Genomic DNA, 14046 nt, shown 5'->3' on the forward strand with positions numbered 1-14046 from the left:
ATGACAAACTCTTCATCGGTTGTTTATTCAGTGAATATTTCTTCAATGTAATTTATCCCAATGGTCTATGACTTTTTAGTCTTTATACAAGTCTGATAATGTTCATGAAAGTTATTTTGGAATTTTGATAGATGCAATGTTTAGGTCAGGTCTGGAATTATATTAAGTTGCGATCGGATGTCTTACAGATCTCCTACTTACGTATTGTACTTAGTGAACCTGGATGTGCCTCGTGTGTAAAATCAAGGAGAAAGTATCCCTGTTGTTGATCGATCAATCAAATTTATTTATAAAGCAGTTTTTACATCTGCAATTGTCAGACCCCAAACAGCAAAGCATAAGCAAGAGCACAGTGGCTAGGAAAAACTCCCTAAAAGGAAGAAACCTAGAGAAGAACCAGGCTGAGAGGGGTTGCCAGTCCTCTTCTGGCTGTACCGGATAGAGATTTCCAATACTTCAAGACCCCGTGGTCGATCTAATAGCTTTTAACAAAGACACGGTAAGTAAAGAAATTAACATTTGTTGGTGTAGCGGCTAAAGGAGGCCAGTTGGTCCAGTGAAGGCAGCACAACCAGGTGGACTTGGTCAGCAGGGGTTCCATAGGACTGGGATCAGCAGCACAACCAAGTGGGCTCAGGCAATGAATGTCTGGGTGTGTTCAGGCCAGGGTGCCCTCAGCCACGTTCCTCTGCGTTTTCCACTTCCACAGGGGAGAGACAGAAAGATAAAACAGACATTTACAAGTAATTTATGACAACACATATTTTGTTAAATCAGTCTTCCATAATTTTTCACTCATAAGCAGTAGTAGACTACATGAAAAATGATTTCATTAAAAAAAAAGAAAAACATAACTTGGTAGGAATGCAGTCAAGTTGTACAAAGGAAAGGGTCTCTGATCCCTACCACACATTAACAGTTGATTCACCTGTGGCGGGAAAGTGGTATGTTTACATCTCGTACAGGCTACATGTTTGTGTGTAAGTTAGCTGTGTTACCATCCCTGCAGCCTAGTCTACAATGAAACAAAAGCCTAAGAGTGATAAAAATGCCCTGTGGTTTTGAATGTCAAATGTCGTGATGATTTAATCTATTGCTGTCCGTGATGCTGAATCTCAGCTAGTATCCTAATTGTGCTTGGCAAGGGCTTATCAATTTCTTCCCTCCTAACACTCATTTTTTTGTGATGGCTCTTACTGTCACCGACCCATGTGTTAAACACATTTGTATGAAATATTTCAGTCTAATGCCAAATCCCCCTTAAAACAAGCCTATGATGACAGTGGAAAGCAAAAAAAAAACTGCAGTCACACTATAGTTAGGAACAGACCTTGGGGGGAAGCATCCTCTCGTTGCTGCTGACAGGTCGGTAGGGTGGAGATGGTTGTTTCTTCCACCGGCAATCTGAATGGGAATGTTGATCGGCGGTTGTTGACTGGTACAACCACTGGCAGGAGGAGGTCATTTACTGTAAAAGAATGGAGTAGCATATTATTGTTTAGGGGCATTTGCCAAATTGAAATTGCAGTTAGGAATTTATTCACTTAAGCCAATATAGGATGACTTCATAACTGAAGATTCCAGTGACAACATAGAACTGTTTTCAGTTCTTGGTTATACCTCACCTTGCTCTGATTCTTGCACTTGTTTCTCTGGATATGCACGGTTCAAATTCACATAGGCAGCGAGGTAAACAACGTATTTCTTCCTTTCTATCTCCATGTTGAAGTCCTGGAATTGGGGCGTTCCTGAGTTATCGTACAGCATCCATCGCCCTCCTTCTTGTTTAACACACAGCACCATGTGTTTGATCTCTGCTGTGATCAAACCCAGCAAAAGGAACTGAAGCTCGTAATTCCTGTTAGGAGTAGAAATTCAATCAGAATGGACATAAGACAAAACAGAAGCTGTATTGGGGTTGGCATTGGGTTGTGCATTTCCCTAACCTCACTGAAACTAACCTTAACCTAACTCTCATTCCTAAACCGGTCAAATATCCACTTCCAAATATTTAACCTCAGTATTGGATCACAGCCTTTAATCTCCTAATTTTCTGCATTCTATATGCACCATACTGGTAGTGACACCAAAAATAGCCTACAAGTTAAACCTTAAAAGCATTATGCAGTTCAACCTATCAGTACCTTGAAAAATCATCCGTGATGACATGAGGAGGAATAAATCCGTGTCCCATTCGGCCAAACATATTCACCAGGATGAGTTTAGGGTCATTTACGGTGTCCAGGATGTAAACGTGACCATATATCTTAAAATTGCTTTCACAATACACAGAAAGAGAAACACGACAGGATGGACAGAGAAAATCAAATAACAGTTTCAAAAATCAAAATGCCATTGGCCTCTTAACAAAATGTGTCTTTCATGTTTATATTTCATATGGTATTTGCACACACCTATAAAGTATAATGATTTCTTAGAACTGTAAAACAAATGTAATCCGATAAAGTAGAGAATGAATAATTAAATAGAACCTGCTTGTTTATAACAATGAAATAGAAAAGGTAGTCAATGATAACTTATTACCTCAGTGTTCCATTGTAAACGCAAGCTGAGGGGCTCATATTGTGATCGTTGTTGTCGTCTTCATATTTGACAATTGTCAGGTCATCGAAATTTGGTAGGAAGTCTTCGACATAGCCTCTACAATCTAGACATTCGTTTTGGGAAAAGTATAGTTTTCTTCCAACACGCAAATCTAAGTTAATAAGCCAAAGACCCATTGCCTCATTATACATTTTGTTATCGAGGAAGGTTATGACTGCACCGACTGTGTTGTCTGTCATAAAATAATCTTTGATTTTGCTAAATCTTGTTGCTGTTATATGTATTCCGGCCAATAGACTGCTCAGAACACAGGTGTTTTGGAAAAGGAGTCCAACAAATGTTCCTCCTGGCAACATGTAAGGGCTCTCCTCTCCTCTGATTAGCTTCTCCGAGTCTTGGTGAGACCTGGGGCCTGTTGCACAAAAGTAGAATTAAGACATCCGGGATAAATGACTCAGCTGAGCTCAATGAAGCCAAAACATGTGCGTCCAGGCTTAATTGGTTGCACAAAGACCAAGCCAGGATGAGCAGACACGGATTCATTAAGCCAGGTGAAACCAATCCTGGATAGGTGCGCGCTCACGGCTCACTCAAATAGACCCCGCCACAGATCACAGATTAACTGATTTACCATGGCAACTAGAGCCGCGTACTTTTCCCCGTCGGAAGCACAAATCCTCATGGAGGCATACGAGGAGGTAAAAGATATAATTAAGAAGAAAGGCAACACCGCCACAGTGATAAAGCAAAGAGAAAAAGCGTGGCAAAGTATTGCAGACCGCCTGAATGCGTAAGTAGTGCACAATTACACACTCACCGCTCCGCTGAAACATCACAATTACAATTCAAATATTTAATTCACATCTCCAAAAATGCAGTTGTACTGTAATTATGAAACGGTTAATTTTTTTTATTGAAATGCACTGCAGATATGAGTGAAATTGTGTAAAGTAACTCCATCACACTGTATAAAGCTATGATAAAATTTTGGATATTTTTACTGAAAACAAGACAAAAATACCAAGTAATTTTTTGCAGTGTGACTCCATTAAGTGTGTGTGTGTGTGTGTGTGTGTGTGTGTGTAGATTAAACATGAACGGGCCAAAACGGACATGGCAGCAGGTCAAAATCAAATACAAGAACATTCTGCAGAATGGTATGGTCCCTGACTAATATTTAACAAAGCACAAGCATATATTGTACCCAGAAGGTGCCTGCTCACACATTGTCTGTACTGTTTTAGCAGTGAAAAAGAATACCCACAGACAAGGCACGGGTGGTGGGTCACCAAAGGCTGACCTTACCCCAGCAGAGGACATGGCCTTGGAGCTAAATAAAGGCAGGCCCGTCTTAGAGGGGATCCCTGGGGGGAAAGAGACGAGCATAGGTTCCTCCCAAGATGCCACCCGCTTCATTCAAGGTATGTCCTTCCATCTCTACATGGGATACAACCACATTCATATTGAATCAATTTGGACTGTCTGACTTTGGTTTACCTATTGCCTTGCAGTGTCTGGCAGCACTGTGTTCCTGTTAGAGCCACCAGCACAAGCACCAGACGATGCTGATCCAGTGAGTACTCCATCAAAGGCATACTGTAGGCCTGGCATGTCTTGTCTACTAGCTTCAATATGAATCCGATTAAATGTGATAGGGTGAAGGCCCCAGTGCAGCAGCAACAGCACATGATGGAGACGATGATGAGGAGGAGACCATCTCTCTGGATTCCAGAAGGCATGAGGTATCATGTTAAGACTGTGAAAGTACTATTTACTCTACAATGGTGAGGAGTCCTCATCAAAATCAAAAAATCTAATTTATTTTACAGGACCCAGATGCTATACAGTGGGAAAACCAGCCTGGCAACATAGTGCGTATTAATAAAAGGACACCACATCCTGCCAAATTCCAGCTGCGCTAATTGTATTGTGTTCACAGAGCTCACAAGCTATCAGAAAGTTGTATGGCAACCACCTCCGGTGCCAAATAGAACTGGCAGACATAGACATTCAGTACAAGAAGAAAAAGATGGAAAATCTTGCACTGGAGTTCGAAATAAAAAAGAGGACAATTAGGAAACTGGACCTTGAAATAAAAAAACTTGAGAGGGAGGTGAGATATGCCTTCAATGTACACTGTATGCTAACTGTAACACAAATGTATTAATCATTATTTTTCTTTCCTCCCCCAGCTCCAAGAAGATGACACAGCTCAAAATAAAAATTAGGTATATTCTCGTAAAGTCAAGTGAGCCATGACATATGAGCTCTTATTGTGAGCACACAGGACGGTGGCATCTTTCTAAGGTTTTTTTTATTTTCCCAGCAATCAGTACAACCAAGTCATCGTTATAAGGCATCGCCCTCTTTTGCCCACCCCCCCCAGCACCAGGTGTGGCCACTAGCCTATATGAAGGCCCAAAATTGTGTGTTCCTTTCTGCTCTGACAATGGCATGCCCATTCGTGCGAGATGTGGTGGATGAAGAAGCACTTGTGCTGAGGAGAGCCTTCAGGTGAGAAAGGGTCTTCAGGGACCGGTTGGACCCACTGGCCTTCCCTGATGACCATCTATATGAAAGATACAGGTTTTCTGCAGATGGCATCAGGTATCTATGCAGACTACTGGGTCCCAGGATTAAGCACCGCACTGCACGGAGCCATGCACTGAGTGTGGAGCAAATGGTTTGTGTGGCCTTGCGCTTTTTTGCTAGTGGAGCCTTCCTGTACTCAGTGGGGGATGCAGAACAGCTGAACAAGGCCACAATTTGCCGCACAATAAGGAGTGTGTGTCTGGCTATCAAAGCATTAGCAGATGTCTTCATCTCCTTCCCTGGCCACAGAAGACTCTGTGACATCAAAGAGGAGTTCTATAGGATTGCAGGTAAGAGGATCTACAAATTACAGGACAACTGTTAACACATAGTAGGATACTCATTACTTTGTGTGACAGGTTTCCCAAATGTCATTGGTGCAGTGGACTGCACACACATAAGGATAAAAGCCCCCTCAGGTGCCCATGAGGCCGATTTTGTGAATAGGAAATCCTTTCACAGCATTAATGTTCAGGTGAACATAACTTTTTGATATTGTCCATTGACGAACACTCTGCATTGCCAGTGATGTGCATTGATTGGTGTAATATTCCTCATCTTATGATTTCAGATGGTCTGCAATGCTGACTGTGTGATCAGCAATGTTGTGGCAAAATGGCCTGGCTCAGTCCATGACTCCAGAATCTTTCGGGCCTCTGAAATCTATCAGTGCCTATCACAAGGTAAGCCACACAACCCCTATTTATAACCATCATGGCTGTGTCAAGAATATCACTGTGTTTATGAGGTAGTAATGATGAGATTTTGTGTTGACAGGTGAATTCTCTGGTGTGTTGCTGGGAGACAGGGGGTATGGCTGCCAGCCTTTTCTCCTGACACCTTTCACAGACCCCCAGGAAGCACAGCAGGCCTACAACCATGCCCATGCCAGGACCAGGGCCAGAGTTGAAATGACCTTTGGCCTCCTGAAGGCACGCTTTCACTGCCTTCACAAATTAAGGGTCAGCCCTGTTAGGGCATGTGATATTACTGTGGCTTGTGCTGTCCTTCACAATGTGGCCTGCCTGAGGAAGGAGAGGGCCCCCAGAGTGCCACCAGCCATGGACTGGGACAATCCGGCAATCTTCCCTGATGACGACAGTGGTCGGCTGCTGAGGGACCAATATGTGTTGAATTATTTTAGTTAGTATGTGTGCTTTCAATTTTGGTTAAATATGTCCTGCGGTGGCAGAGGAATTTGGGGTTTTTTGGGTTCGTTTTTTGACGAATTTGGCCTCTTATGATGTTTGTGCGGTATACTGTGTGTAATACAAGGCTGCAGGGAGACTACTGCATCCATTCATTTGTCTGTTCAGTTGATGTGTATGGATTTGTCCTGCATTTATTTTAGTGTGCAGACATGCAGGGTGTGTTATACACATTCAAAGGTCTGTATATGTATAATTTTGTATAATATGCTTAGATTCTGTGCTTTCCATCTTGTAGAGTCACTGTGACTTCAGTTTTGAAAGGAGCTGATGGTTTACCTGCTTTGTTTTGTCCTTATTCAATAAAGGAACATAATGTTACACATTGTGTTTTTATATTCATATGGAATGTGTATTTGTTTATATGACAGAGTACTAGGGCCACACTGAAGAAAAAGGATAAAGTCATAAATTTATGAGGCTGGTTCTTTCTGCAGAAAAGCTACATATTGTTTTTACAGTTTTGATACTTATGACAATGTGATACTTAATATTCTGGCACATCAGCATGTCTTTGTTTATGAAACCATACTGAAGTACAATTTCACGAAATGCCCCACATCTGTCATTTTAACAACTGTCCTCCTTTAAAACAACTGGTTACAATATTATGACTTGTGTTTTTTTCCCCTCTGTGGCCCTAATATTCTAGCATTTTATATATAGCCTTATAGTCTATGGGAAACTGTAAATTATCTAATGATAGCAACATCATCTAAAAATCATTTTTTATCCAAAATCATTGAAATTAATGATCACAAACGTTTAAATAACAGTGGGTCTAGTTATATGTGATAACAATGTATAGTGAGCAGTGAAATAACTATTGGTTTCCATTTGTGGTGACTGCTGACTGACATTAGGGATGAGATTAAATAGATCCTGGAATTTAGCCTGGTCTGGAGCAGGCTAGCTCCACAGAATAAATCTCCATGGTAATTTATACCATAACATATCCTCCTGCCCCCTATCCATCTTTAGTGCAACCGGATTACGGATCAATTGAGCCAGGATCACCAAGATATCCTGGCTTAATCCCTTATCCTAGTTTTGTGCAACAGGCCCCTGGAAAGACATTCAGGCAAATAAATGAAGTTGTCGCCAAACAAAAACACATTTGTTGTGTGGCAACATTGTAGTGTAGTTTATTTTCTTTTCACCAGACCCTTACCCTCGAGGGATGTTCCGAGCTGCATCCACAAAGAAGAAAATGAGAAGGTAAATTAGTGTTATACCAAATAATGAAACCGTTATCAAATCTATACGAGATTTTTGACATATTGTTCTATTTTCACTTACCCAGTTTGACATAGTAGCTATATATAGTCTTAAGGCCAGGTCTGTAGGTGAAACACAAAACATTCTAAAATGTATTAAATATATATATACAGTGCCTTGCAAAAGTATTCGGCCCCCTTGAATTTTGCGACGTTTTGCCACATTTCAGGCTTCAAACATAAAGATATAAAACTGTATTTTTTGTGAAGAATCAACAACAAGTGGGACACAATCATGAAGTGGAACGACATTTATTGGATATTTCAAACTTCTTTAACAAATCAAAAACTGAAAAATTGGGCGTGCAAAATTATTCAGCCCCCTTAAGTTAATACTTTGTAGCGCCACCTTTTGCTGCGATTACAGCTGTAAGTCACTTGGGGTATGTCTCTATCAGTTTTTCACATCGAGAGACTGACATTTTTACCCATTCCTCCTTGCAAAACAGCTCGAGCTCAGTGAGGTTGGATGGAGAGCATTTGTGAACAGCAGTTTTCAGTTCTTTCCACAGATTCTCGATTGGATTCAGGTCTGGACTTTGACTTGGCCATTCTAACACCTGGATATGTTTATTTTTGAACCATTCCATTGTAGATTTTGCTTTATGTTTTGGATCATTGTCTTGTTGGAAGACAAATCTCTGTCCCAGTCTCAGGTCTTTTGCAGACTCCATCAGGTTTTCTTCCAGAATGGTCCTGTATTTGGCTCCATCCATCTTCCCATCAATTTTAACCATCTTCCCTGTCCCTGCTGAAGAGAAGCAGGCCCAAACCATGATGCTGCCACCACCATGTTTGACAGTGGGGATGGTGTGTTCAGCTGTGTTGCTTTTACGCCAAACATAACGTTTTGCATTGTTGCCAAAAAGTTCAATTTTGGTTTCATCTGACCAGAGCACCTTCTTCCACATGTTTGGTGTGTCTCCCAGGTGGCTTGTGGCAAACTTTAAACAACACTTTTTATGGATATCTTTAAGAAATGGCTTTCTTCTTGCCACTCTTCCATAAAGGCCAGATTTGTGCAATATATGACTGATTGTTGTTCTATGGACAGAGTCTCCCACCTCAGCTGTAGATCTCTGCAGTTCATCCAGAGTGATCATGGGCCTCTTGGCTGCATCTCTGATCAGTCTTCTCCTTGTATGAGCTGAAAGTTTAGAGGGACGGCCAGGTCTTGGTAGATTTGCAGTGGTCTGATACTCCTTCCATTTCAATATTATCGCTTGCACAGTTTTCCTTGGGATGTTTAAAGCTTGGGAAATCTTTTTGTATCCAAATCCGGCTTTAAACTTCTTCACAACAGTATCTCGGACCTGCCTGGTGTGTTCCTTGTTCTTCATGATGCTCTCTGCGCTTTTAACGGACCTCTGAGACTATCACAGTGCAGGTGCATTCATACGGAGACTTGATTACACACACGTGGATTGTATTTATCATCATTAGTCATTTAGGTCAGCATTGGATCATTCAGAGATCCTCACTGAACTTCTGGAGAGAGTTTGCTGCACTGAAAGTAAAGGGGCTGAATAATTTTGCACACCCAATTTTTCAGTTTTTGATTTGTTAAAAAAGTTTGAAATATCCAATAAATGTAGTTCCACTTCATGATTGTGTCCCACTTGTTGTTGATTCTTCACAAAAAAATACAGTTTTATATCTTTATGTTTGAAGCCTGAAATGTGGCAAAAGGTCGCAAAGTTCAAGGGGGGCGAATACTTTCGCAAGGCACTGTGTATATGTATTTACATTAAGATATAATGGGATCATAGCTATATTCAATACAATTCCTCATGGTTGGTGTCTTGACAGATTTGTCCCAAATCGTGTGACATAAAACATTACTTTTCTGTGCTTGCATTTATGGAAGTGCAAGCTGTCCAGTGGCGACCAGTCATTCAGGGCAGGTAGGGCAGAGACCCACCTGTTTTGAGCCCCACACTTTTTAGGTCAAATAACATTTTCAAAATAGTATGTACAATTGAAGTCGGAAGTTTACATACATTTAGGTTGGAGTAATTAAAACTTGTTTTTCAACCACTCCACAAATTCTTGTTAACAAAGTATAGTTTTGGCAAGTCGGTTAGGACATCTACTTTGTGCATGACACTAGTAATTTTTCCAACAATTGTTTACAGACAGATTATTTCACTTATAACTCACTGTATCACAATTCCAGTGGGTCAGAAGCTTACATACCCTATGTTGACTGTGCCTTTAAACAGCTTGGAAACTTCCTGAAAATGATGGCTTTAGAAGCTTCTGATAGGCTAATTGACATCATTTGAGTCAATTGGAGGTGTACCTGTGGATGTATTTCAAGGCCTACCTTCAAACTCAGTGCCTCTTTGCTTGACATCATGGGAAAATCAAAAGAAATCAGCCAAGACCGCAGAAAAAAAAGTGTAGACCTCCACAAGTCTGGTTTATCCTTGGGAGCAATTTCCACATTCATCTGTACAAACAATAGTATGCAAGTATAAACACCATGGGACCACGCAGCCGTCATACCTCTTAGGAGGGAGACGCGTTCTGTCTCCTAGAGATGAACGTACTTTGGTGCGAAAATGCAAATCAATCCCAGAACAACAGCAAAGGACCTTGTGAAGATGCTGGAGGAAACAGGTACAAAAGTATCTATATCCACAGTTAAACAAGTCCTATATCGACATAACCTGAAAGGCCACTCAGCAAGGAAGAAGCCACTTTTTGGAAAAATGTCTTCTGGTCTGATGAAACAAAAATAGAACTGTTTGGCCATAATGGCCATCTTTATGTTCGGAGGAAAAAGGGGGAGCCTTGCAAGCCAAAGAACACCATCCCAATCGTGAAGCACGGGGGTGGCAGCATCATGTTGTGGGGGTGCTTTGCTGTGGGAGGGACTATTATGTGGATATATTGAAGCAACATCTCAAGACATCAGTCGGGAAGTTAAAGCTTGGTTGCAAATGGGTCTTCCAAATGGACATTGACCCCAAGCATACTTCCAAAGTTGTGGCAAAATGGCTTAAGGACAACAAAGTCAAGGTATTGGAGTGGCCATCACAAAACCCTGACCTCAATCCTATAGAAGATTTGTGGTCAGAACTGAAAAAGCGTGTGCGAGCAAGGAGGCCTACAAACCTGACTTAGTTACACCAGCTCTGTCAGGAGGAATGGGCCAAAATTCACCCAACTTATTGTGGGACGCTTGTGGAAGGTTACCCAAAACGTTTAACCCAAGTTGAGTGTATGTAAACTTCTGACCCACTGTGAATGTGATGAAATAAATAAAAGCTGAAATAAATCATTCTCTCTACTATTATTCTGGCATTTCGCATTCTTAAAATAAAGTGGTGATCCTAACTGACCTAAACCAGGGAATTTTTTTACTAGGATTAAATGTCAGGAATTGTGAAAAACTGAGTTTAAATGTATTTGGCTAAGGTGTATGTAAACTTCCGACTTCAACTGTATATACTACTCTCTACTCTACTCTCTCTCTCAAAAGGACCACAATGGAAATAAGTCCCAGACTTTATTGTGTGTGATCCTCGATGATTTTATTCATGTGCATGTATGGCTTTTAAGTTTTATGTGTGCTTGTTTTTTAAAATGGTCGAATGAATAAACAAAAACTAAACTCTTCACAGAACAGTGCAAACTGGCTCGAACCAGAATAGAAAGAGGAGTGGGAGGCCCCGGTGCACAACTGAGCAAGAGGACAAGTACATTAGAGTGTCTAGTTTGAGAAACAAACGCCTCACAAGTCCTCAACTGGCAACTTCATTAAATAGTACCCGTAAAACACCAGTCTCAACGTCAACAGTGAAGAAGCGACTCCGGGATGCTGGCCCTGTAAGAATCAAATACCCCTAGCGAATTTATGTTTATCATTTATTATTGTCTGTTTGATTTACAGCAGGGCCTCGTTAGATTTAACAAAGAAAGTATCAAGGTAATGAGTTCATGTTTTCATATGTCTTTGTGCCTCGGATTTGATACCGAGTCTACTGTGCTCCGAGTCTACTTTGCGCAATTGTGTAGAATAGGCTATTGAACAACACTCAACGCTATTCAAATGAATTATTCTGGAAATAATGACAACAAATTTGCTTAAGCTCAGTAAATTTGGTTAGGAATCATTAATGGACGGTAATGTATGTAATTGTCCCGCTGAAAAACAAAACTGTATCCCAGGGTTAGGTTTTCAAAAGACTGGGGTGGGTTTCTGCTTCTTTCCTATAAATGTTTTATCCTGATTCAAATGTATTTATAAAGCCCTTTTTACATCAGCCGATGTCACAAAGTGCTGTACAGAAACCCAGCCTAAAACCCCAAACAGCAAGCAATGCAGATGTAGAAGCACGGTGGCTAGTCACTGATAAACTCCCCAGTCCCTGCTGGTGGCAAGCTTACCCATAACATGATGCTGCCACCATAATACTTGCAAATACAGAGGGTTTCACTTACGGTATGGCACGGTATGGTAGTCGCCATACCCTAGCTCAACAATTTAAAATGGGCTACTAAAATCATTCCAATCTCGATTAAAATATATATATTTTTTTAACAGGGGCTTTCTTCTTTTCGCTTTCTCATATAGGCCACTAATGTGGAGTGAATGCAATGTTGTTGATCCTCTGTATTTTCAAGTATTGTGGTGGCAGCATCATGTTATGGGTATGCTTGTCACTGGCAAGTTCAGGATCAAAATAAATATGAAAGGAGAAAAGCCAATTAAAAAAGTTAGAGGAAAACCTTCCGTAACCTTGTGAAAACCCTGGGATAGAGGTGTATTTTTAGGTGGGAGAATTACACATTTTAATTCCAAAGACACACCAGAATGGCTTTCCAAGAGGTGTTGAGTGTTTCTGAATGGTCCAGTCTCAGTCCGGATTTAAATCTGCTTGAAAATCAGAGAGAAGGTTTGAATATTGCTGTCCATCAATGATTCCTACTTAATGAGCAATTTTCACAAAAACTATGGCTATTATGTTGCTCAATACATCTTCATATTTTATTAATTTGGAACATTTTCTATAATTTCTGTTTCACATTGAAAATATGCAGTAGGTTGTATAGATTGGTAGGAAAAAATCTAATGTAATCCCTTTGTAGATTCAATTTTAAGGCAGCAAAATGTGAAGACTGTGCAATGGTGTGTAGACTTTCACTAGCTAGTCACTGTAAATGAATGATAAGTTGTCATACATCTTTTGTGGTAAAGAACAGGAAATGAAAGCGGTTGAAGAGGATACTTTAGCTTCTCTGCTATTTACCCCTAACACGGATTACTCGCTCATCTTAAAAAGGAAATGAATCAAGGCGTCTGCCTTCCAATCTGTTGATTTTCTAGTATTTCCCTAGTCTTCCAATGAGTTTGAGCTGCTTTATATAGGCAGAGGCCAAAATCAGATTTACATTTTCCCATGTTTAAACTTGTTTTAATAACAAGTGAGTAAATAGCAGAGAGGCTAGTAATTGTCTTCAATCGCTTTCATTTCCTGTAGTTTACCACCATTCACACTGATGATGGCTTGCCGCAAAAAAAAAAGGTACATTTTTTTAATAACTTTTTTCTGCACAATAAACTTTTGAGCTTCAATATATCCCAATAAACCATCTCTTTTTTTGCCTCAGTTTTGGATTATTTCTTTTTTTTCAACGGTGTGCAGCTCTCAATGTCTTCCTGTATTATACCACAATATGTATAATAGCTTAACATCCTGTAATGTGGTGTCTGTCTACTGTATTATTTTACAGGACTATCATAATCTAGACAATATTATAAAGGATAATTTAGTTTAAAAGAGCTATAAAGTACCTTGGTTCAGATAACGCCATCTTCTCTTCTCTTGTCAAGTGTTTCAAAATGGACACGCACATCACTTGAATAGCTTCCTGTATTTGCATGATATCAACTGAGTGGTTGACTTCTCATGATGTCACCATCACGTTTACAGTTGCTCCTTGCCTATACACAACGCAGAGTGCCTGGATACAGCCCTTAGTCATGGTATATTAGCCACATACCACAAACCCCCGAGGTGCCTTATTGCTATTATAAACTGGTTGCCAACGTAATTAGAATAGTGAAAATAAATGTTTTTTCATACCTGTGGTATACGATCTGATATACCACGGATGTCAGCCAATCAGCATTCAGAGGTCGAACCACCCAGTTTACAATAGTGCACAGGCTATTCTGATTATCTATAAAAAATAATGGCACTAACACTAGTGAGAAATGGAGAAGAATAAGGTCCCAGATCTCTTTGTGCTTTAGAAGTTGCCGAAAGAGCGCAAAGAGATCTAGTACAAGGACTATAGTGGACTTACCTGTAGCCTGATTCATAGACTGTTCTCTCTACTACCGCATGGCAAGCGGTACGGAGTGCCAAGTCTAGGACAAAAAGGCTTCTCAA

The 14046-nt window shown here is 40.5% G+C and overlaps 1 protein-coding gene across 5 annotated transcripts; it reads right to left on the reverse strand.

Annotated features, from left to right (window-relative positions):
• Positions 1-260: 260 nt before the first annotated feature.
• LOC110522270 lies at positions 261-13545 on the reverse strand. 5 transcript variants are annotated; one of them, XM_036975848.1, is made up of 8 exons: positions 13446-13533; positions 7665-7705; positions 7537-7555; positions 2545-2970; positions 2145-2276; positions 1626-1858; positions 1331-1468; positions 261-700 (listed from the first exon to the last, which is right to left on the reverse strand). In XM_036975848.1, the coding sequence occupies exons 1-8, from the start codon at positions 13505-13507 to the stop codon at positions 675-677; spliced, it is 1077 nt and encodes a 358-aa protein (XP_036831743.1). In that variant the 5' UTR covers positions 13508-13533; the 3' UTR covers positions 261-674. The 5 variants fall into 5 exon arrangements, with proteins under 5 accessions (XP_036831743.1, XP_036831741.1, XP_036831742.1 ...); XM_036975846.1 differs by having other exon boundaries at positions 261-703; XM_036975847.1 differs by having other exon boundaries at positions 261-928.
• Positions 13546-14046: the final 501 nt, after the last annotated feature.

The sequence above is a fragment of the Oncorhynchus mykiss genome, chromosome 4 (assembly GCF_013265735.2).
Source record: "Oncorhynchus mykiss isolate Arlee chromosome 4, USDA_OmykA_1.1, whole genome shotgun sequence".
In the NCBI taxonomy this organism is placed as follows: Eukaryota; Metazoa; Chordata; class Actinopteri; order Salmoniformes; family Salmonidae; genus Oncorhynchus; species Oncorhynchus mykiss.